The 25,818-nt window shown below is 44.3% G+C and overlaps 1 protein-coding gene across 8 annotated transcripts in view; it reads right to left on the reverse strand.

Annotated features, from left to right (window-relative positions):
* Positions 1-25,818, reverse strand: part of DENND1A (DENN domain containing 1A) — a 275,137-nt gene that overhangs the window by 230,369 nt on the left and 18,950 nt on the right. For all 8 annotated transcript variants that reach the window (XM_048513362.1, XM_048513361.1, XM_048513358.1 and 5 more), the window contains exon 2: positions 24,123-24,187. In XM_048513362.1, the coding sequence (XP_048369319.1) occupies positions 24,123-24,187 (65 nt within the window). The remainder of the gene's footprint in view (positions 1-24,122; positions 24,188-25,818) is intronic.

Below are 25,818 nucleotides of genomic sequence, written 5' to 3' on the forward strand. Positions count from 1 at the left end.
CGAACAGTCTGGAAGGAGTATGGTGCGACGATGGATTTAGATTGATTGTTGGCTTGCCAGGTCCTGAGCCAGGTATTTCTTCTGACCACCACACTGGCAGCCATGGAGCGGGCTGAAAGGATCAGAGCATCTAAAGTGGCATCTACAATGAATGAGGTGGCAATTCTTACTCTCTCCAGTCCGTCTTTGACTCCCCGCGCTTCAGGAGGAAGGAGTTCCATGATACATCCAAGCCATACTAGGATGGCTCTAGATACCGTGGACGCTGGGGCGATGGTCTTCATGGCCAAGGCCAGAGACTCATGCGAGCATCTGAGGGCGGCTTCGGATCTTTTATCTAAGAGGTCCTTCAGGTTGCCCTCTCCATCCTTGGACACCAGGGCTGAAGATTGAATGGCCACAATGGGAGTGTCGACTAAGGGGACCTTAAGAAGGTCCTCCACAAATTCAGGTATGGCATATAATTTATGTGCGTTGGAGAGGAGGTGTTTGTTAGAGGCAGGGGTCTCCCATTCCTTTCTTATCCTTTTAAAAAATATTCTGGTAATGGGAGGATAGATTTGGAGGGTTCGTCCTGTGGAAAAAAGGTCTTGCTGCCTTTGGGGCAGCCCTTGATATTGGATGTGGCACCAGAAGTGGAAGGCTGGTTAGATTCCGTTTCCTGTAGCTCTAAAGCTGCCACTGTTTTGGCAATCAGAAACTCTAAGTCCTCCTGATTAAAGCATTTAAAGGAAGTCTCCATGGTTTCTTCAGTGTCAGAAAAACGCTCCAAGGACCTGTGATCGGGGCCTTCATCCTGGGGCATCTGTCCTTCTGCCAAGGAAGGAGGGAGCGCAAGGACCGGGGACCTAGGATAACCCCTAGTCTGCCCTTTGCTCAAGGAGTTGAGAGCAGGTGCGTTAGAGGGAGGTAGACTGCCAGTAGCCCTGGATCCCCTACCCTGCAGGTAAGCCTCAATATGTTCCTCTATGGCTCTCTGAAATGCTGTGGGAAACTCATTGGGAGGCCAGGTCTCCTCTGACAACTCCTTCCTCTGCCCATCTCTAAGCAGGGAGGGACGAGTTAACTGAGTTTCCCAGTTGGGTGAATCCCCTCCCCCTCCGACAGGACGCTCTTGCCTGAGGGTTGAAGAGACGAATGATCGCGCGCCAACACTACTGCTGCGGTGGAGCCGATGCGACTGCCCCAACGAATGGTGCCTGCTGGAGCCCTGCGAGGAGGTGCGGGACAGTGTTTGGGTCAGCACTGGTCTCCCTTGCTTGGACGGAGGCTCGGGAAGGTTGCCGTCGCTGACGCGTTTCCCGCCAGCGAGGGGCGGTCCGCGGCGCGCGGCCTCAGCCGCTGCCTCCGATAAGGTTGTGCTGACCGCAGAGGAATTGGCGGCGGGGGAGACTCGCTTGCTGTTCTTGGCGGAATTGGTCCTTTTTGAAGAAGCCCTGGTGGCTTCTGCAGCTCCCCCATGAAAGGTCTCCCTAGGGGAAGAGAAGTCCTGGTCCGCCATTTTGGCGGGAAAGGATGAAAAGGCGGGAAAAAAGAGGAATGAGGGAATTAAAGGAAATCTCCAAGCCTCCTTGCACACAAACTAAGAAAGGCACAAGGAAGGAGAAGGAGAAACTGCCACAAAGGGGAGAAAAGGAAGGAAAAAGAGCAACTAAGCTAAGGAGTCCAAAGGATCCATGCACTCCCTGTTCAGGCAGGAAATAGAACTGGGAAAGTAGGGAGTTCAAGCCTGAACAGGAAGTGACATTTTTGATCCAGCCTCCCTGAGAAGGGGTGGAAATCACCCACTGAGAAGGTCTCCGCCTCCAAGAGAATGTCAGATCATGAAGAGCTGAAGGACAATCACTGATCTGCAGACAAATGGAGCTCATGAAATGCCATTTCAAAGCAAGACTTTGGAGGAGCTTTGGTGTACGGTACTGGATATGTTGAAGTGTGATTTTAGAATGTAAAACTACTCATAGACGCCATGTACAACTCTTTTAAATTTAGTGATGGTCTATACTCACGCTTTTGTTTCTTATGCCAATAAAGGTCTATTGTAGATTGTAGACTGGATATGTTCCTAAGACTTGGTGGAAAAGCACTCTGTGTCCTCATTTACTTTTCAAAAACACATTTGTGTGAATCTGGATTCAGTTCTCTATTGTCGATCAAGACAAAATCTAGGAATCACCTGAATCCACAGTTAGACCTGCAGATCACAGCCAGCAAGGAAGTCCCATGTTTTGACAAAATCATGAACGAGAAGCAGGAGTACAGAAGTCACTGAATTTTATCCTCACAATTGGAACTGATTTTACTTTTTACAATTTTTCCTGAACAAATTAGAATCTAATTGCTCAATTTATATTTGCATTTTATGCACCAAGTTAAAAGCTCTTTTTTTAAAGCTCAGGGTGCATTGTATGTGGTTCAGTTTGTGGTTCAAAAATTGGGAAATAGACTTCTTCATCTTCAAATGTGATATTACTTTTGTAAGGGATGCAAACATTAATCAAACATTTCCCAGGAGTGTGGGGCATAAAAAAGGCTGGGAACTATGGGCTTAGGACATAAACAGCTCTTATCTCTGGTAAGCCATTTCTCTTAAATAGTTCCCTTAAAGAAGGGGAGAGAAAAGGGGCAAAGAAGCGAAGGCTGAGAAAGCTGACCAAAACAAAGCTATAGAAATAAAGCAGAAAAAGAGAGAGGACACAAAGCTGCAAATGCTACACAAGGAGTCCAGGCACATGAACGCATGGAATGTTTCCTCCATGTGCTGTCATTAACCCATAACTGGATGGAAAGGACCAGATTGGGAGTGCTTGGCAAATCAGCCTCTAGGAAGTACAGTCTTTCCTTTCATTACTAACTGTGTTCCAGGAAAACTCAGGAAACAAAGAGTTCCCATCATGTCTATGTGCCTTTTTTTCCCCTTTCAAGTAGACTTCACCATTATTTCAGGAGGAAATTGTGGCTTTTGTAAAGTGGAATTTAAAGTATATGTTCCTTCCATAATAAAGAATTTCACAATACACAGAAAAATATGAGATATGAGCAAGGGAAAAATCCCCAGCACAAAATAAAGGGGACGGGAGGAAAAACGACAACAAAAAGGGCAGCCTTAAAGTAGCAAGGCCTAGACCCGTGGTGGTGAACCTTTGGCACTCCAGATGTTATGGACTACAATTCCCATCATCCCCTTCCAGCATGGCCAATTGGCCATGCTGGCAGGGGCTGATGGGAATTGTAGTCCATAACATCTGGAGTGCCAAAGGTTCACCACCACTGGCCTAGACAGCCAGCTTGCCTGCTGATTGAAAAAGAGAACAGCCATCTTGCCATCTCCAATCTTTCCCTCTATTCTTCTTGCAAAGTCTGACAGCCCTGTTGACGGCCATCTTGAGTCATTCTTCCACGGGAGGTGACAGGACTCGGAAGTGAAAAACTCACCTTTCCAAGGGCACAGCAGCTCTTCTCCTCTGACAACCCACTTTACAGAGTGCAAAGACAGATGTCTCATGAGAAAAGTTTGCAGCTGCTTCCCCTGCTTTTGCAATGGAACCAAAAATGGAATAGCAAAGAATCCAGCACTGGCCTTCGCCTATCACCCCTTTGAGTGGGTTGCCTTCATCCACCTTTCTACATCAACATATGCAGTTGCATATACTAAGACAGACCACTGGCCTATCAAGATGATAGCTCTCTAGCAGTGGTTCTCCAAGATCTCAGGCCTCTGTCTTTCATATCACCTACCACCTGCCACTCATACGGTCAGGAGTTTGAGCCCCCTGTGGGTCAGATATCCTGGCAGCTGGCTCATGGTCAACTCAGCCATCCATTCATTCCTTTGGTCGTGTAAACAGTACTCTAGCACATAGCTTAGGGGTAAAGAAATAGCCGGGAAAGCAATGGCAAACTACTCCCACAGAAAACTGGCTTCTGCTCTGTAAGAATCACTGCTTGAAGTGGTACCCCAGGGTCAGACACAACTGAAGGGGAAACTTTACCTTTTACCCCCTGATTCTTTTATGTGGAGATTCCAGGGACTGAACACAGAACCTTATAAATAAGGGGTCTGCAATTCCTGCAAGCTTTTCCAGATGTTCATGGACTACAATTCCCATCAGCCCCTGACAGCATGGCCAAATGGCGATGCTGGCAGGGGCTGATGGGATTTGTAGTCCATGAACATCTGAAGAGTCGCAGGTTGCAGACCCCTGTTCTATGTGCAAAGCAGATGTCCTATCACTGAACCACAGCACCACCCTGAAAGTTGCAATCTTTTTAACCCCTCTATCAACTCGAATCAATTTCTGTTGGGCTACAGGGTAGATAGGAACTTCAGATGCATCACCGAGGGTTATTTGGGTTGGAGGCTGTGTGAAATACACAAAGCCACAGAAATAGGGTAACCAGCTGCAGCAAGGGCACTGTCTGCTCCGGAACAAACATACCAAAAAAATCAGAGGTATAGCAAGCTTGGTCTTCTCGCTTCACACAGGAAGCGAGCAAGGGATGCAGCCACCTCCTACCTCAAGCATTCAGTCATAGTAGGAAGATTTTTCTGCAGCCTTTCCAAAGAATGAGATGGCAGAGGTGAGCACAGCAGATGGACAGGCAACCCTGGAACTAGCAGACTATCTGAAGCAAGGAACAAGCAGACTTGAAAGCTGACCCCCAAACTGGTCTGCCACTATGAGTGTCTCCACAGCAGAGGAACTTCTGCTTTTTAACACTGTCTGTCTGCTCCAGCCTGCTTCCTGCATTCTAAAGATCAAGCAGCTTGCTAACAGATACAAGCGTATAATAAGAGGCCCATTTAATCTGGATGTCATCGGCCAATTAAAAAGAAATACATATCTTTTAGCTCTAAATTCCTAAATTTGAACCAAGACATGCAGTGCAAAAAAGTTGTTTGGCTAGTATTTTCAATACCATATGATCCCTATGCGTCTGTCACAAGTCTCCAGTTTTCACATTCTGCAGAACCACGATGTTATTAATACACACAAAATACCCTTGGTCTCCCCATGAAACAAAAGAACTCGGGGCAATGAGTGATGATAATTAACATCAACCCACTTTTAAAAGATGCAGAAATTTGTGTCAAAATCCTTTGTTCCAGCAGTCAATTGGCCATTGACTAAGCACAGCAACCCAGACGTTATATTAAAATAAAGCACATGGTAACTTTGCAAATGCAAAGTCCTCAACCTCTCTAACCAACTCTCACTCGTCCAATCACTACTCAAACCTCTGCCACCATACGCATACCTTCCTCTCCTGAGTCATTTACACTGGCGAGGATTGACACAAAGGTCTCAAGACACAGAAAGGTGTGAGAAGGACCAGTCTACTATTTAAGTGGATGATACACTTCTCATTTTGGAGAGCACTGGTCCATAGGGAAGCCATGAGCCAAAAGTGACTCGTCAGCACTTACACCCTTCAGAAATATACAGTGCCACTTCACAGAATGAAAAGCCAATCGTGCCAATATTTTAGCATTTTCCAAAATCTCTACCACATCTTTTTCAAAAGGCAGTACAAAACAAAAGTATACATGAAGCTTTTTCTTACTTTAATCCTTTGTCACCAGAAATTAAAACCTCAATTGCAGCCATAGGGGTGAGGGGAAGATCATTTGTAAACAGTTTTAAACAACATTATTCAAGCAGATACATCTACAAAGAGGAAGCACTAGACCCACAAAAATGTTATGATTATGGTAAAATTAGAATCAAAGATTAGAGAATTAAATAAATGGGCAAAAAAAAAATCCTCCAGCGTTTCAACGGGGCGTTTTTAAGGGCAGTCTGTCACTATTTATAACATGGAAGCAAAGACAACTTTCCAATAAAGCAACAACCATTGGAGAGCTATCCTTTAAGCCATCTACCGTAATGGCATGATTTACTCTGGACATCATTAAAATGTAAAGTTAATGAGGATTCAACTGAAAAAAGAAGAAAATGTAACCTATTTTCAGGCAAGAGTTCTAACACCGCAATCAGAGGGAAAACCTCTTTGATGTCTCTTTGTCTCTTCTCATTAATTTTCTTTTGGTTTTTTTTTTTTTAAAAACACAAAGGCTGTTTAAACTTAAAAAATGCACAGAAGTTTAAACATGGTAATTACAGTGAAGCTGCAATGGGGTCATTGGGTTTTTTAAAAAGTTTGAAATAAACAAGAGCGAGATACAAGACTGTTTTAAAAGACGTCAGTTCTCCCATTTAGCTTATCCATGGAAAGTCCATGGAGTTCTAAAGATTCATTCCCAGTGTCAACACTTCTACTCAATAAAACAGAGAGTGCTTATCATAACTGCAATCTGGATATTGACAATGCACCCACTGCCAAAGCTGGTACATGGAACAGGACATGGATCGTAAGTGGCCGCACACATAGTCTCGTCCACACAACCAGTGGCGCTACATGTTTGACCTGGCTCCACGTCTATAATATCTAATTATTAACTGCATCCCCTGCCTGCAGAAACCAAAATCTGCAGATAAGGGGCACACTGCCCCCCAACAGATGTTTCTGCTGACATAGGAGACCCCCAGGCCTGCAAAAATATCTGAAAATTAAAAAACTGTGGGGGGGGGGGCCTAAATCCGCCTTGTAATGCTCTTCAGACAATGTTCTTCATCCGCTCTTCAGACAATGCAGAATGTTTTTCATTCGCTGCAGAGAGCCGGAATGAGCTGCATTAGCCGCCGGGCCAGGGCTCGTGGAAGGGGGGAGGCTTCACTGCAATCATCAGGGGCAGTGCTGGGTGAGCTGGCAAGAGAACGGGGCTGATGGGGGGGAAGAAGGAGGCCTTGCCACACTTGCCCAGAGCAGTGCCAGGCAAGCCAGCAAGAGAGCAGGGCTGAGGAGAAAGAGGAAGCCTGTAGCCACAATGGAATTCCTGCTCCCCCCTGCCCTGCCGCAAGTTCTGTGAACCCTCACTGGTTGCCTCTAAACTAGATCCAGGTCCAGCTGAATCAACTATATATCTACATTGCCAAGAGGGAACTTCCTCAAAATAACTGGCCAAAAAGGAAGGAAATTCGCTACTGTGGGGAAGTGTGTGTGGGGGTGATGTAAGCTCTTCTTCCCTGACGATCCTTCACGCTACTCATCAGAGACAAGAATCTCCCTCACTCCCCATGAGAAGAGAAAGTCACTATGAACAGGCACATGCTGGGAGGGGTAGACTGTTATGAATGTGTCTGAAAAGAAGGATGCCTGTATAGATAACTGCACCAGTGACCTCTAAAGAAGGGTCCTTTCTCTTAATTATTGTGCTTTGGTGTTTTGTTACATACAAACCAATGTATGCTTATTCAGTCTCTCCTACCTCCCCCCAAGACCATTACAAACCAGTGTTTGAATTCAGTAGCCCAGTAATCTAGCAAGGGATCACTGTTCTTATGTTAGGAAATCCCAAATATAGCGTGGAGTCTTAAGCAGAATCACACTTTTCTAAGTCCATTGAAGAAATCAAAAGAGGAATTCCACTTAGGATTGCACTTTTAATCATCTAGCTCCTTTAACAGAGCAACAAAAGTGTAAAGGTAACAGTCCTTCAGTTATACACCTGAACATTAAAGGCACAAGAATGAGAAAATGACTGTAGGCTAGACCTTGGAATGCACTACACAAAAATAAGCACAGATGACTGTTCAGAAGTCCTCTATCCTTCCCACTAACCAATCCAGACTGTCTAAATAGGTTTCCTATTCTGATCCCCGGGCAGAACTACATATATATATGCCTTCATTTATGTATACAAACACTTCTTTGGATTCCAGTTACTATTTAATTGGCATCCCCCAAGCCTTGACAAAATGGAATAAAAACCCAAACTATTAATTGCAAGATGTTAACCTCACTGTTAGGTGTAAAGTAGAGCACTGATGTATTTAGAAGATCTCCCTGCAACAGTATTCCGTAGGTCCATAACTCAGCACGTGACACCCAAACCGATCTTTAAAATAGCTGGATCAATTTCCTTCAGGCATCATATTATACACAAAAGGTCCAACCGTTTTTGTACAGAAATTCAAAAGGCATAGAATAGAATACAGATAGAAAACATGAACACTTCATCTTTTTAATTCCTACAAAAGTGGCCCACTCAGTGTAGCAACCTGGACAATCTCCTGTTATAAGCATTATTCATGCTGACAGCTAGCGCTCTTCACTGCTGTGTGTTTGTAGATTTAAGTTAGATTACAAAAAGGTATTAATTTGTTCTAGTTAAGCCATGGTACACTGGCAGAAGAGAATTCCTCGGCAGCAAATTCACAGCATTAGCAGAGCACAGTCAATTTTTGCTTCAGCAACAGCCTTTTCTGGAGAAGAACAAGCACCAGTATGCATACATTTGCTGCAAAATCAAAATGTGTGTGTGTGTGCTAGTACATAAACATACAAATTTTCTTTGGCTCTAGAAGCCAGTCCAAAAATTAAAGGGGTAGGCTTATTTTCAAGGGTTTTATATTTTTATGACCATGTTTTTACAAAATTGTAAACCTAGTCCTCAACTTTCCAGTTTCACACAATTTTATTAAAGCAATGCCAAAAGGGCTGTAGTACCTAAACAAATACAGGGTAACTGTCATCACCACAACAAAAAAATAACATGTAACTTCTCCCTGATTTCCCATAACTTCATTATTGCTTTCATGAAGCAGTGGTGGAGTGGTTAAGAGCAGGTGCATTCTAATCTGGAGGAACCGGGTTTGATTCCCCGCTCTGCTGCCTGAGCTGTGGAGGCTTATCTGGGGAATTCAGATTAGCCTGTGCACTCTAACATATGCCAGCTGGGTGACCTTGGGTTAGTCACAGTTCTTCTGAGATCTCTCAGCCCCACTACCTTACAGGGTGTTTGTTGTGGGGGGGGGGGGAAGGGAAAGGAGTTTGTAAGCCTTTTTGAGTCTCCTACAGGACAGAAAGGGGGGATATAAATCCAACTCTTCTTCTTTTAAAAAAAACTCTGTTAAACTGAACAATGAATATCAGAGCCAGGCTAGAAAACACCTGGTTAAGAAATGAATCCATCCATCCATCCATCCATCCATCCATCCATCCATCCATCCATCCATCCATCTAATCTAATCTAATCTATCTATCTATTTATATTGTTTATAGTCTGCCTTTCCCACTGGGACACCAGGCAGATTACCCAGAGTGAGCCAATACCATCAACAAAATGGAACATTCAGTAAACAATGAAATATGATTTGGATCGTAAAACCAACTAGAAATCTAAAAAAACAGAACTGAAGCAAACCTTATCAGGAAACATTAAATGATGAACCATTTCATGGTAGGATCCAACTTACAGTTACCTATACACTTTACAACAAATAACAGCCCCTAATAATTTGTCCAAATAACTTTGTGGGGCATTTTGTACAGTGCTACCATACTGCCTGCATAGGAAAAGCCCTCTTGAATCATTTGCGTAGTTTTTAGAGAAATTCCATTCTGTGTAGTTTTTGCCTTCCCAACCTCCACAGGGAGATCATTTCACAAGATGGGAACCATAATAGAGAAGACATATGTACAGTTAGTTGTTGATTTTGCCAACTTGCAGGTTGGCACCTGCAGAAGGCCCTGTTCAGCTGAGTGAAGCTGAAATGGAGAAACAGAGCAGGAGAGACAGTCATGAAGGCCCAAGGTCATGATGGGCTTTGTATGGAGGTTGTCAAAAGCCATTGCAGCCATCTCTGTCCCATAGCCCAGTCTGAAACCAGACTGGAAAGGGTCTAGGGCTGATGAGTTATCCAAAAAGACCTGGTGTTAGTCTGCTACTGCTCTCTCAATCATTTCACCTAAGAAGGGCGGATTAGACATAGGGCAGTAATTGCATTATTTTCTGTAAGGATGTTTTCTTTTTTTAGTAGCTGATAGATAACCACCACTTTGAGTGGTCAAGGGGAGGCACTCTGTGATTGATTTATAATAGATGCGAAGGATTCATTGATGGGGTTCTTACAGGATTTTAGAAGCAGGGATGGATTACCATAAACTAACAATGACCAGAACTTCATGTATGTTATGTAATACAGCCAAATGTATTTGTATGTGAAATGTTTGTACTTCTGAGGACCACTCACAATGAAGTCGTAACTGACAATACTAGGCACTAAATGGATGTATATTTTTTTGACACCAACAACTCCCTGGAGCAATTAATTAAGTTGGATTGACGCCCCATCAGCCAGCAACCTCTGAGGATTCTGTCTTGGAATATTGCTGGCTGGAATAACAAAATAATGAACCAAGATTTTTTACAACATATTTCGAGACATGACATCATACTTCTCCAAGAGACTTGGTCTCCTACTCCAAACCATCTCCAAGGTTATTCTGTATGCTATATCCCAGCGCACAGGGAGAATCTCAGAGGGCGCTATAGAGCCGGACTTGCAATGCTAATCAAAACTTCTTTATTTTCTGATGTTTTGACTCTTCCAGTTTGTGAACACTTGGCGCATGAAGTAAAGATAGCAGGGGAAGGCCACAGTCGCATAATGATTAATGTTTACCTTCCCCCTAGCTCCAACAATAAGACAAGGGAAACACAGTTGCGTAAAATGACTGAATATTTAGAAACTTTACAACTTTCTAACAAATGCGATGAATGGTTGGGAAGCAGGAGATCTACTAGGCACTACAATTACATTTCTAGGCACCATGGCAACCTGGAGTCTGGGATTTGTCTAGCCCTGTGTCCATGTGCAGGTATATCCTCACTTCCTCAAGTCTATGTCATACCAACCAACTGGTGCTTAACAGAATCCTGAAACTGAGAATAATGGAGCTGGCTAAACCTGAGCCATGGGTGGGTTACAGGATTCTGTCTTCACAGCCTTCATAGGTTTAAGATTTGGACTTAAATAGTTCAAGTTTTGGTATTGGAGAGCCTCCTGTTCTGGCAGCCTCCAGCCTCAGGAATGGAAAAGCTGTACCTGCCAAAACATTGTCACATGCACAACTACCAAAGGCACAGGAAGCTCCTCAATGTCAACGCTTGAACCGTTCAAGAGTATATAGTATGCTAGGAGGCCTAGTCAGATTTTGCTAGTGATGCTTTATAAAATCACCCACAAGCTTTAAATCACAGGAAACCACACAAGACATAAGGTTTGAGGACCACCACATGGGGAAAAAACTTTCCACTAGCAAAACTGAAAGGGGGATGGGGAAATAATTTGGTGCCTCTAAACTTAACAGGAAAACCTCCTGAGCAGAGTACAGACTCTTTTGAAGCCAACATTTTGAGCAGGTTGGCTAAATGACTGGAGAAAACTAGCCTTTCCAGTTAGGCAACTGGCAAATTCTAGGTTTCTTTAAGAATATTGCTCCAGATCATACCATTAAAAAGCTAGTTAATGTTTCAGCTATGAAGAGGCGGCCAATGGGAGGGGTATTTTTTCAACCTATTTTCACATTGTTGAAAATACCCAGTTAAAGACTACCCATAGGGCACTCCACGGAGCTCACAGCCTTCTCCATTAAGCATGAAAGGAACATCTTCCTTTCAAACAATACTTTAGGGTAAGAGTTCCTAATTGGCAGCAGCTGAATGATCTGGACTTCTAAGCTGCACATGGCACACTGGTTTCAGGATACTCCTCTGGCAAGCTTTCAAATGTGGGGAGAGAGGAGAGGAGTACAGTTCATGGGCAAATCCTGAATTAGTGAAGTGCTGACATTTTTCATTTTTAGAAAGACTCCACAGCTGAGATGTATACTTTAGGTGCACTTTGTACAATGCATACACCCCCATATCACTTTTCAGGAAGCTTCCTGAAAACTGCCTAAGAGATCAGTTTACCTTTGCTCAAATGCATCCTTTGCAATTCCTTAAGAGCGTTCCGTTCAGCGTCAGGAAAAAAAGTCATGGCATGCCTTTGGGATCCTCTGGAAGAATTTTTTACTCCAGGAAGAGGAGAAAGGAGCTTCAGAACCTTTTGCTAAATTCAACAGGTAAAGTTTAACATGTTGCTCTTAATTCTTTCTAAAGTAACTCTGAATCCTCCAATGGCAAGAGACTCCCAAGAGAAGGATTCAAATACGGAGTAATGGTGTCAAAGTTCAATGAAAGTTCTCCAGAACCCTTGAAGAATCTTCCTCTGCGTTTCATGTTGGTGGAGGCCGATCGCAAAGCTTGACACACATAAACAGTCGTTCTCCAAAAATCAAGGAACTGCACCTTCTATTGTCTCATACACTCAGTATTTTTAGAAGTGATCTTTATAATATGCATTTAAGAAAAAGAAACTGTTCAAGGCCATTTAGGCATCTTAGTTCTCTTCGCCCATTTCGCTTTAGTCATCTTGTATGCTTCGGAGGAGGGATATTTGCCTTTATTCTGAAGGCAGGAAGTATGGTGAGTGGGCTCAGAAATGGCAAATGCAGTTCAATGTAGCAAAATGTAAAGTGATGCACATAGGGGCAAAAAATCCAAACTTCACATACACGCTACAGGGGTCAGTGCTATCAGTCACAGACCAGGAAAGCGGGATTTAGCGCCTTAGCGTTCATAGTTCCATGGGAATGTCAACTCAATGCATGGCAGCTGTAGAAAGGAGGCAAACTCTATGCTGGGGATCATTAGAAAAGGAATTGATAATAAAACTGCAAAGATTGTCATGCCCTTATATAGAAAGCAGTAAAAGCGGCTTAATCGCTATTCTGGAGTACTGTGTCCAGTTCTTGGTCAGCCAGATCTCAAAAGGATATTGAGGAGATAGAAAAAGTGCAGAGAAGGGCAACAAGGATGATTGAGGGACTGGAGACACCTTCCCCTATGAGGGAGAGAGGCTGCAGCGGCTGGGGGACTCTTTTTTTTTAGTTTGGAAGGCTGACTGAGGAGGCTGCTGAGGGGAAGTATACAAAATTATGCATGGGGTAGAAAATGTTGACAGAGAGACATTTTTCTCTCTTTCTCACAATACTAGAACCAGGGGGCATTCATTGAAAATGCTGGGGGGAAGAATTAGGACTAATAAAAGGAAACACTTCTTCACGCAACGTGTGATTGGTGTTTGGAATATGCTGCCACTGGAGGTGGTGATGGCCACTAACCTGGATAGCTTTAAAAGGGCTTGGACAGATTTATGGAGGAGAAGTCGATTTTATGGCTACCAATCTTGATCCCCTCCTTGATCTGAGATTGCCAAATGCAACTTTAACAGACCAGGTGATCCGGGAGCAACAGCCGAGAAGGCCATTGCTTTCACATCCTGCATGTGAGCTCCCAAAGGCACCTGGTGGGCCACTGCGAGTAGCAGAGAGCTGGACTAGATGGACTTTGGTCTGATCCAGCTGGCTTGTTCTTATGTTCTTATGTTCTTATGGATTAAAAGGAAATGTTTACGAGGGTGCCTTTAACAGTGCTGCCTGATCATGTACACAATGCAGCCTATGGTGCTTCTCCACCTCCACAAAAATAAACATCACATCTCAAAGGAGAGTCAAGGGTTCCATAAAGAGCCATGGACATAAGGACTGTTTGCATCTTTGGTAGCAGGTATGAAAATATGAATGTGCATTTTCAGGGAACTCCTGACAGGAGGGTAGCTACCGCACGAATCAGCACCAGAACCCGCTGCAGGGGAACTTGCTTGCCCTCTAGATGTTCTACCTTGTTCAATGAAAGGCACAAAAAGGGATGAGGGGACACAGCACAATTATTCTCAGTTCCAGTCTGTCCTATCCTAGATACCTTGAGAAGACGGAGAAATTATAGGACCTTTTTAACAAATTAGAATGTAATGGGCATGATATTAATCACTTCACCTTACTAACCTCCATCATCAAATGCCAAGCAATTTAGAAAAAATGTGTTCCAACTCTCCCCAAAAAACACAGAGGGAGAAAAAGGTTCCAGAGCTGCCGAGACAGGGCCTCTTGTTGTGATGGCACTGCTGCTAGCAGCCACCCATGGTCAAATCCAGAGCTCCCATTAGGTCTCGTCAGTATCTGAGTTCCAGACGCATATCGGAGGAAAATGGCACCTGGAGGCAACTCCCCCCCCCCCTCGGCCTCCGTGCAGGCCTCAAAGCAGAGCTTTTGAAAACCGAAAGCAAGGAGTTGGGGGCAGGGTTTGGGGGCGTGGCCACACCCCGAGCCCCCACCTCTGGCCTCCATGCTTTTAAAAACATGTCCCTGGAGACCGCCTCCTGCCCTCCCCAGGCTCTGGGTAGGACAAAAGCTGGGCTGCAGGGAGCCTGGGAAGGTGGAGCGCTGCTGTGGCGCCCCCCCCCCCCCACGCATCCCTGGAGGCCGGCTCCTGCTCTCTCCAGGGCCTGGGGAGGGCAGAAGCTGGCCTGCAGGGAGGTCCGGAGCGGGGCAGGCCCCCGCAGCTGGGATGCATGCTGCTTTGTCATGTGGCGCCCCCCATGTGTCCCTAGGGCAGTATGCCCCTGCTGATTTCTAACCTGCTGATTTCTAACCCATTCGAAGTCAAAATCACATGCTTTAATGGCATTTGGAAAACAGCACAAACCAGTGAAGGCACTAAAATAAACTGCTCTTGGCAAAGCACATGTTTGCCAGCAAGCAGACCACGGCATCCTTCCCATCGTCAAGGGCAGGCCCTAGCAGAGTGTGCTGGAATATAGTACAAACTAAATATATAAACTGGGACTATATAAATCTACTGCTACATGTATTACAAACACTACAAAAAGCACCAGTGTGTGTGTTCTGCCCAAATTGCATGTTGTATTATTACTATTATTAAGCCCTTTTTATAGCCCATAGTCTTATTCAACCAAGTGTGTTAGCATTTTAATGAAATAACTAGTGTTTTCCCCCCAAGTTTGATCTAATGCTATTCACCAAGTACACCAGCAAATACCACATAGATGCTAGTTTGCTGGGCTCTGAAAACAGCCATAATGATACACTCGCAAACAGCTGTGCAACAACAGAAGGGGGGGGGGGGGCTTAAAGACAAAAGTCAACAATAGAATGTGGTTGTACATGTAGTGAAACATCTTAATCACTGTCCTTATTAATCTATGGGGAGTCTGCTTTAAAGTCATTAGTTCATTGTTTCTTTTTAAACTCAATGACTTTCTAATTAAAGTTCTTTCCCGTCAGAATTCTCTACAGTGAGATATAACAGCTGACTTCAGATGCATTAAGCTTAGAGCAGAAATTAACACTCATTAACAAGATTACCTGTTGTGATTAAATAAGCACAAACAAGGAAAGCTGTTTGCAAATTTTGTGAATAAGCACGATGCAAGGGTTTCAAGCCATACCTTTAAATTAAACCTTCTTTCCAAACCAATGCAACCCAGCGACTCTATTCAAAAGGGAAAAAACCCTGTTAGAATCGAGTTGTTCCGATGCAGCTCCCAAATCTTAAAGGGGCCTAACAAGTACTTCGTTGTAAAAGGCGCTTGATCAGGAGCGGATCTATAATGCTCCAGCCTTACCAAATACTCAACAATGGGATCTGAAGTGGAATCTTTTCATTCTCCTGGCGAGGCAAGCCCTCACTAACTGCAAGGAAAGCCATATTTTTTTTTAAAATACACCCAACGCAGCCCAAACATGGGGAGCGGGAACACGAATAATCTTGCAAAAGCCATTTTTAAAAAAGCAAATTTCACCCTGCTAAGAAGTTTCGGGCCCAGCGGTGAAATTTCAACACACCGCTAAGGAGGTACTAGTTGTCAGATTTCTCGCCAGTCTCCGTAGTGAAAAGAAAAACTGACAGATCACAGGAGTTTGCCTTTGTAAACCAATTCAAGAACTTTCATGCTTCTTATTTGTTAGGTTAAAGGTTAAATTGCTGACCTCTGCCCTCCTGCTTTGCAGCCTTTCCCCTTTTCTGTAAAGCTTTATTTCAGGCCTGTATTTACATGGATTAGTCTCTTTTCACACTAAGAAGGAATCTGTTCAAAGCCAAAGCCTTCGTTCTGCTTGTACAAAAAGCAGCCACAATTATTCAGCGCCAAACAATGACCATATTGTGGGTTTACAAAAAAACCACCTCAGCCATGGCGAGGCCCGTTCTTGCTGCATGAAACAATTGGGGGGGGGGGGTCTTACCCAGCATTCAGCAGAAAGCAAACAAAGCAAGCCCACTGTGAACTTGATGAAGATGTCAAGCTCCCTTGGAAAATATAAAAACCAACAAAAGGAGAGTTTCCCCCTTGTAAGGAAAGTCTTGTGATCAAGCCTAGTTCTACGCCTTCTAGTGAAACAGGCAGCAGCACCAATAAAGCTGCAAACAATTTCACTTTCCGGATTGGAGGAAATCACCGCAATGCAAAGCAACACAAGCAACTTCTATGTCCCCCATTTTTCAGAGCCCATCTAGTCCAGATTCCTCAGCAAGTTGCAAGAATCTAGCAGGGTTCTGCCTCTTGTTTGGTCAAATCCCAAGAGCCGCTGGTTCTCCACATGGTTAAGGCCACATAAGAAGCAGCCTCCAGACAAGCTGTAGTCACACAATTACTTTTGCTATTGAGCAACAACAACAAAAATGGATCCAAAATACAATTATAGCAATATTATAGTTACTAGCATTTCTGTTCACTTTAGAGTATTCAAAGCACTTTGCAGGTTTAGTAACTGCCCTGTAATAGTAGGCCAATAACATAATCTTCATGTTGCAGATAGGCAGCTGAGAAAATAGCAGTTTACCTAAGACAAACTCGGGAGTTCCTGGCAGAGGGAAGGTTCCCTAGTTCATATCTCAGCTATCACACTTGTTCATGTTATCATACTTTTGGGACACCTGAACTCTTAGTCCACCTGTACATCTTCAGATCTACCTTCTGATATCCATATCTATGCTTATTATGTCTATCTCTGTTGATTATACATGCTGCTATGATTATTGTAGTCTTATAACTTATGATGTTATGATTATTGATGTTCTTGTTTATAATTCTATGTTCATAATGTTGTGTTTATTGATCCTATGTTTACTGAAGCTTTGTTGCTTGATGTTATGGTTACTGATGTTTGCTGTTATGCTGTTGTTCACCACCCTGAGGCCTTCGGGGAAGGGTGGTACACAAATCGAATAATACAATACAATATGAGAAGCACTTTTGACAGACAAAAGTTAAGTCCTCTTTCTGACTCCTGCTCCCTTTATTTCTTCTGGAGTTCCCATTGTAAGACAGGATAAATAATGGGACTTGAGAGAGGGGGCTGGGAAGGTGCCCTCAGTGCTGAGAATTCACTGGCCCAAGTGGTAGCAACAGACATCAGCTTTAAAAAGCTACAACAAATACATGAAGGATAAATCCATGGATTTAGGCAGGAAACTTCAGAATATCAGAACACCCCTTTCCCTGTTTGCTTTTCATTTTCTTTTTCCTCCCCACCCACCCCCCTTTGAATGACATGGTTTGTGGAGGGCTAAGATGTCCAATAAATGCTAGAAGCATGGCCGTCAAACCTGAGCTTCCCAGAGAGTGACGGCTAGCCCCTGTTGGAGGGACCACATTGGAACAAGTAGTTTTTTAGTCTGATATAGCAGAGCTCCTGTAAGCGAGGTACTGCCTACGTCCAATTTTTTCAGCACAAGAAGTTGCCACATTCTCCCTTCATCACCAATGGAAGCCCTACCAAAGGAACAGCAGCAACAGCAAAGAGTTTCTAAGGCCCAGGTACACCCCAGTACCTCCAAGCCAAGCACGGAACTTTGATTACTTTAAGGCACTGAGCTTCTGATCTGCAGAGAAAATAAAGATGTTACTGCACGGAGGTCAGAACACAAAGTAGGAAGTACTTAGTTCCACTCAGCCTGCTTCTAGTAGGAACAAGATTATGGATGCATGCTACACTCCGTGCCAGTTCAAATGCAAATTCACCCATTCTTTCAAACAATGATAAACTCCCTCAGAGTTAATAGTTTCCCCAGGAAGATTCATCTCCCTTTTCAACCTAGTGGTATGTTTTGGAGAAGAGAAAAGAAACACACAGTGAGCCTTAGCAGCCGGGGCTTTTAAATGCTTTGTTCTAAAAGGAAGCTGCCGAAACTGCCATTTCCTTTACTAATCCAGGAAACCGTTTGTCAAAAAAAACCCTAACACGGTCATCACTTCATTTGTGCGATAGCAAATTTAGGGTTCTAACTTAAACCACTTTTTTTTTTTTAAGAAAGGAAAAAATATATGAAAGGAGATCTTTTGCCGCACTAAACCATTTTAGCTTTTTCCTTGAACACACAGCTAGATTTTTGCGTGGCTCTTACAAAAAGATGAAAGAGGAGGTCCTTGGAGAAAAGGGCCTTCTGGCTCACCGTTCAGCAAAGCTGAGGATCCAACATACTTTTCTGATGTCTCCTTTGGCAAGAACACACACAAAAACCCCACACAAAAGCTTCCTCCTATAGAGGGAGGAAAATCTTACTTTTGTGAGCTTTTTACTTTCAAATGTTCTGGCTTTGGTGACTATTTTGATCAGTTACTTTAGACTAACAAATGCACTTTCTTCCCCTCTGCTATAAGAATTGCACCCAAATTCTCTCCACTCCTCCTCCTAACAAGGACAGCCCTTTGGCCCGGGTCTCAAAGATCGCTGGATTCCAATAACTGCTCGTTTCTGGCACATGACACGTGGCAGATTCCTTTAAGAAAACAAAATAGACGACTTGAAGGGAGAGGGAAATAAAAGAAAACACACAGTGGCTCTGATTTTTCATTCTCAGTGCAGCATGTGACATTTTTATGAGGTTACTTTCAGTCTGTTTGAGAACAATTCTATACATTATGAGAATGTGGGTGATAACATATTCTGGGGGATCATATCAAAGCTGCTAAGGGTAACGTTTTCTCTCCTTTTCTTTTTTAACCTTGTAGGGAATGTAAAATTAAAGCAATGGGGACCGGTAACCCAGATCTAATAGAGACACTGGCCCCAAAAGCTGCTTTCATTAATAACCTTTTTTTTCTTCAGCAGACACACCAACTCCTTCACTTTATGCAATGAATTCAGTATCGCAAAGCATAATCTGAAAAATCAGTACGGTTACTGCATAACCAGCATTCCTCCGTTGAGGGGAGGAGGCTGATTATAAATTGAATGAATAAATAAAGTGTGCTACATACAGAGTCAAGACCAGGAAAGAGAGAAGTAAGTAATTCCAAGATCCAGAAAACAATAACACAGCCAGCTTCAGAATAATCTGCAGGCACAGACTGAAGTTATCCAGTGGAATGATGTCAGATCCATACAATGAAGTCTCAAACAGCATCCTCCTCGTATCCTATTTTGTTTTTTTAACTGATCTGAACTGAAATCCCAGACATCGTAAGACTGGCACCACCAGTGACTCAGGAAACCTGCCAGCTTAACAGCAGCCTTACCTGTTGCCTGAACTCCAAAAACAGAAGCACATTCACACTCCAAAGCCCCGCTGTTCTGGCTTCCAAAATGGCACTCGACCAAGAGACAGATGTTACCGCGGCCTCAAAACTCAAGTGCAAGAAACACACTGGCAGACCTGGCTTCGTGCCACGGCACAGCTTCACACCCTTCTTGGCCTTCCACCCACCCATAACTGAAGGATGCCCAGTTCCTCATCTGCCATTCGGAAGCAGATCCCCAAGTCACAGAAGCTATCCCTCGCAAACATGGCAGGGGGTCTCGCTTGTAACGCGAGTCACCTTCTTCACTAGCCATCAAGCAAGAAAACGGGGAAAGATGCCTGCGACGAGGAATCGGCACCCTCAGCCCTTTTTGCATAATATTAGCGCCTTTGCTGAATTCTGATTACAGCACAGCTTGCAAGACCCTCTTTGTGTACAAGGCTTGGCGGGTTTGTCTCCTCCTGCAAAAACCTTTGATGCTAGGGAGAAGCCTGATAAGTAGATGCACAATATTTAAAGCATGCGGTGAAATAAAGAGAGTGATACTAGGATTGTCTTAACGAGCCACTATAAGAAAACCCAGCCACCTAACACAGGGCCCTAGGCCACATTGTACACCAGCACCCGCAATATTCTCCAAATGGCCTCCTCCAATTGCACCTGCCTCTTCCCTGTTGCTTATGATAGCTGGCAATCCACCGCAGGCTGCAGTGCTCCACTGCATAACAGAATCTGAAGTAAGAGTTATTAGTGAGCCACCTTTCTCAGCACACAGGAATATAATTTGTGGCAACAATTTATAGAATCACAGAAACCTAGTGTTGGAAGGGTCCTCCGGGGTCATCTGTTCCACAACCCCCTGCACAATGCAAGAAATTGATGCTCCGCACTTATCAGCAGGATAGTAAAGTCCCAAACAGAAGAGAAATATCTGAACACCGAAAGGATTTCCCCATTATACAGAAAAACATTACTGTGTATACTAACAACAACAAAAAAGAAAACCTACTCAACGGGTAGTGCCAAAAATATACACGATGTGCAGTGAACTTGTTGACTGACCTCCAAGAGCCAAAGAACTCTCCAGAAAGTTTAGCATTAGTTAAAGGGAGGGGAAAACTCGCCTGCTAGGACCCTTACAAGCTTTCAGCAACCTAAAAGATTATGGTTGGGGCATGCCTGCTTATAAGGCATGAATTCTTCAACCCCAATTTCCTACCCCTCAAACTCTGCCTTATGGCACAGCATGGTGTAGACTTTTAAAGACCAACCACTTTTGAAACCAAGAGGGTCCTTGAAGGGTAATTAATTACGATGGGGGAGTGCTTCTTATAATCCTGATTAATCAGGTGCACGCATTTGCGCGCGCGCACACACATGCACAACAAAGACTTTTTAAGATGCAGGGGAGCAATGCCCCTAGCAGTTTCTAGTTTTGTGAAAGATGTAGATGCAGAAATTAGGGTCAGAGGATGCATGTGGTGAGCTGCACTTTCCCTCAAAAGTAACCTAGATCAGGGAGGGAGAGTTTTTTAAAAATGCCTCTGTAGTACTCATCTAACCTTTAACCAGAGCAGCTTCCCACTTACATATAGTAACGCCCAGCCATGGTAACTGCTCAAACAGCTGATATTCGGAGCTATGTGAGCAGGAAGCTGCTTGTGCAGCTGGGAGTTTAGCATAATATTATCATTAGCATACTATTATTCCACCATGGTGGAATACAGAGTGAGATTTCACAATTGTTCACCCCCCTCCCAAAGCACATGATTCTTTCCAGACCTCTAATTTGCTCTGTCTGCATGATGTAATCCAATGGCTTTTATGAATCAGAATTCAAAGAGCTGCTCACCCCCAGAACAATATTGATTTCTTCGCAGACAAATCTCAGTGGTTTCTCTAACATGGCAAAATAAGTCAGAAATGTATCGTCAAAGGCTTTTATGGCTGGAAACATGTGGGCGTTGAGGGTTTTCCGAGCTGTATGGCTGTGGTCAGGTAGTTTCGCCTGTATTCATGGCTGACATCTTCAGAGGCATGTCACGGAAAGAAAACACATCTTACCGTGACATGCTTCTGAAGATGCCAGCCACAGATGTGGGAGAAACATTAGCAGCAAAAACTACCAGACTTCAGCCACGCAGCCTGGAAAATCCACAACTCAAAGTCAGAAATCTTTGCTTGTGTATTCAATTTACATTTACTTAAAGATTACTGGAGATCCCAGTAAGCATGGGACAGGGTAGGAACAGAGTTGGGAGAAGGCCAAATGAGAGAAGGTGGCAGAGGTATAGTCAGGGTCAACTGCCTTCTGACCTTGATGTCATTCTGAGACGTGATAGTGGTAGGCCTAAGAGGTTGCACCCTTCTCTGACACTGGTGTTATGCAATGCAGGTCCATATATAATATGATCAAAACACTACAAGATTAGCTTGTAGAGCAAAATGCAGACCTGGCATGCGTGACTGAGACCTGGGTTAGGGGAGGGTGAAACAGTCACCTTGAGCGAACTTGCCTACCAGGATTCTCGGTCTTCCACCATCCCAAACAAAGGACTAGGGTGTGTGCCACATTGAGCTCGAATCTGGTCGGGAAGGGTCAGATCAAATTCAAATTCAATATATATATCAAATTCAATATATATATCAAATAAATGGTAACAAGAGCATAACAGGAGTCCTAATGGATCAGGTCAGTGGTCCATCTTGTCCAAGATGCTGTCTCACATAGTGGACAATTAGTTGCCATGGTGGGCCAATGAAAAGGGCATAGGGGCCAAGGTCTAAACCCGAATGTTGCCTCCTAGACCTGGAATTTTACTGCCTCTAAATATGGACATTCCATTTAGTCACCATAACTAGAAGAGGGGAAGAAGAAGAGTTTGGATTTATATCCCCCCCCTTTCTCTCCAGTAGGAGTCTTACAATCTCCTTGCCCTTTCCCCCTCACAACAAACACCCTGTGAGGTGGTGGGGCTGAGAGAGCTCTGAAAAGCTGTGACTAGCCCAAGGTCACCCAGCTGGCATGTGTGGGAGTGCACAGGCTAATCTGAATTCCCCAGATAAGCCTCCACAGCTCCAGCAGCAGAGCGGGGAATCAAACCCGGTTCCTCCAGATTAGAATGCACCTGCTCTTAACCACTACGCCACTGCTGCTCCTAGTAACTATAGCGATCAAAAAGATTTATCCGGTGACAGACTGTATCCTGAATTTTTTGAAACATCACTCTATTTAAAAACATGTAAAGACATTTTAGTGCTTTTAGCCCAACATCTCCCAGTGGGGAATTAATCCCTCCAGGGATGTGCAAGCGGGCTTCAAAGATTAGTACCCGACACTGGCATTGTTCAATGCAACGTTCGGGGTTTAACTTGCTCAGACTGAGCTAGCATTGGAAAAACGAGTCAGAAAGGCAGAAACCAGGGTTAATTACCAGCAACTACCTCAAAGAACAAGGAGAATGGGTCAGAAAGAGCCAAGACTATTCCAGTAAAGACATTTATTATTTTTAAAAAGCTAGTTAAAATTGCTATGTTTTGAAATTTTGCATAATAAAAAAAGTTCTGATGACAACTAGTAGCAGCTCAAATCAGCAAACTGCTCTCCAGGATAGCAGAATTCCAGGAGCTCAAAGATAACCCCATTCTTCCCTGTCACGGATCCTTGCAACAGCACAATCTGAGGAATATGTAAAATTATTTGCTGTCTGGGACAGCAAATAGCTCATGCCCCAAAGTATTAATTGGCTATTCAGGTTAGCTGGTTGTGGTGGGTTTTCCGGGCTGTGTGGCCGTGGTCTGGTGGATCTTGTTCCTAATGTTTCGCCTGCATCTGTGGCTGGCATCTTCAGAGGTGTACCACCGAGGGAAGTCTGTTACACACTGTGTCCTGTGACTTCCCTCTGTGATACACCTCTGAAGATGCCAGCCACAGATGCAGGAACCAGCCACAGATGCAGGAACAAGATCTACCAGACCACGGTCACACAGCCCGGAAAACCCACCAGAATCAGTTGAATCCGGCCATGAAAGCCTTCGACAATATATTCAGGTTAAGTTTACACTTACCTTTTAATGAAGGGCCATCAGTCCAATCTGGAGCCAATGGGCCTCCACACTGCTAGCTCACAGCAGCCCCTCGCAGAAAGCTATCCTTCCTGCCTGCACAGAACCCAAGAAACCAGATGCGCCTTCAGTTCTCAATCACAGATGACACTGGGGACACCAACCTTTTCTTTAATGAGAACCACTCCTGTGTAATGAAGAGCTACCGTCCCCTGAGCGACAGCATATCCTAGAAATAGTATACGGACTAGAAAGAGCACCAAACTGACCAAGCAGCACAGAGAAAAATCCTATGAAATAAAAGCTTTTTTTTTTAATTACAAAAGGCAAGAACAGAAATTTTTTTCATGAAATCTTTGCTGGGTCTTTTTGGGGATGATCGAGCTGCTGTGCAGCAGCCGACAGCAACTGGTAGCTCACAAGCTATGTGTTGGAGGCCCATAAATTGGATGAACAGTTGAAGCTCTCCCAACTGCTACACAGACCAGTTTCTCCTCCCCCACCTCCACCCCCGCCTGGAAAAATCCTTCAGGATGGATTAACACAGGGCAGACAGTGAAGAAGCAAGGGCCGAACTGTGGGCGGCGTTTCTATGTCTGTGCCCGGCCTCTGGGGAAGCCCTCGGATCCCCGAGCACGCTGCGATTTCTTTCTCTGGGCCACCTAGGGGGTCCAGCAGGCATGAGAGGATGGTACTGGATTTAAAAGAATATGTTTACAGTACCTGAACCAGGTGCCACTGGGTAGGTCACTTCAGCATACACTTCAAATGTCGCTTCCGGGTTTTGCCTGAAAGAAGAAGGCAGTATTGAATATGGACAACCTTTTTTGAGGACAGGTAACTGAATAGTGCTTTTCAAAATTTCAAACAAAGGGTAGTTAGATCACATACTACCAGGCTATCACACCAGACCAACTCAAGGCTCACATCAGACAGCTCACATCCACGCAATGCTGTCTGAAGGAATGTGGTAGAAGAGGCAGAAGCCCCAACAGTATCTCATGTTTTGAGCTTCATATAGGCCAGGGGTCCTCAGTGGGTGCCATGGGGCCTGAAACACTTCTCCTGGTGCCCACTGAGAGTTTTTAGAAAGTGAATAGGGCCAGGTGGAGCTGTTGCCCAGCAGGACTTCTTATTGATCACCGGAGATCCAGTTGACAGTGCAGATTAAAGCGTGCTTCAGACTGGCTACCGCCCGTGCTGGTTTTTATTAGTTCTCACATTTTCCCCAGTCTATTTTAAAAATCATTCCTCTTCCCTCTTCCCCTGCACTTAATTTGTGTGTGAAGCTCCACCTCCTGCAACAGACATTTTGTGTTTGACTCCTCCTTCTATGGCAGCCATTTTGCAGTTGCAACTACCTCCCTGTGTGAAAATTTCAACAGTGCACACAGGTTCAGCAGAATATAGACATTTCCTCCACATCCAAGCACTGCACATATATTCATACATTATGTATATATGTCCCCTTTCTTCCATCACTGAATCCAAGGTGGCATACTTGAAGGGAGGGGTTCCCAGGTCTTCCACCTCTACAGTGACCTGACTTGGCCCAGATCTGCTTAACTGAAGCACAGCTCCTGTACCAGGTATTCTACAACCATATTCTGAAATAGATGGCTTGTTCTTTCTTTCAGACTATACCCCAACTAGTCTGAACCCGTATCATTCCAAGAATACCTTATATAGCAGTCTTACAGAAACCAAGCAAGTCTGATTCACATCTCTTTGGTTTACATGAATGGGGGACCTTCTGGGAACCCCGCCCCCCAGTATACTTCCTTGTTTCATGATGGAAGAGATAAATGTAATAATTTCTCATTGGCAACACTTCCTGGTCAGTACAACATTCTTTCACTGGCTCATTCGCTTAGCAGCAAGTTCACTTTCAGAGGATTCCTTCCATAGCATGCGTGTGCTCTCTCGCTCTCTCTCCCAACTCACTCATTCTGGGAGCAAATTTCCCTTCTATTCCTCATCCCTTAACTCGCAAAAAGCACCAGGCCATTAATGTTTCCCTGCCCAATGAGGACCTCTCCTCACTTCTAGGTTGGCAATCTAACAGCAGCCACTGCCAGTATCACTCCAGGGCAAAGCATAGCAGAGTCGGCCTGGTCTAGTATCAGAATGCAGCCTCAGAACATAACGACAAGCTACCTAGGCTGTATTTGTGCATGTGCACTCATTGGCACACCCTGGCATGCCATAGCCAATGTTCGTTTCAATGGAATTTGCACAGGAGAACATAGGAAGAACCCTGCTGACTCAGACCAATGGTCCATCTAGTCCAGCACCCAGTTTCACAATGCAGCCAACCAGTTGTCCCCAAGGGTCAACAAACAGGGCATAGAGAGGCCAAGGCCTCACTTACGTTGCCTCTTACCACCAGTATTCAGGGGTTTTCTGCCTTTAAATACGT

This window comes from Sphaerodactylus townsendi, linkage group LG12 (genome assembly GCF_021028975.2).
Source record: "Sphaerodactylus townsendi isolate TG3544 linkage group LG12, MPM_Stown_v2.3, whole genome shotgun sequence".
Taxonomy (NCBI): domain Eukaryota; kingdom Metazoa; phylum Chordata; class Lepidosauria; order Squamata; family Sphaerodactylidae; genus Sphaerodactylus; species Sphaerodactylus townsendi.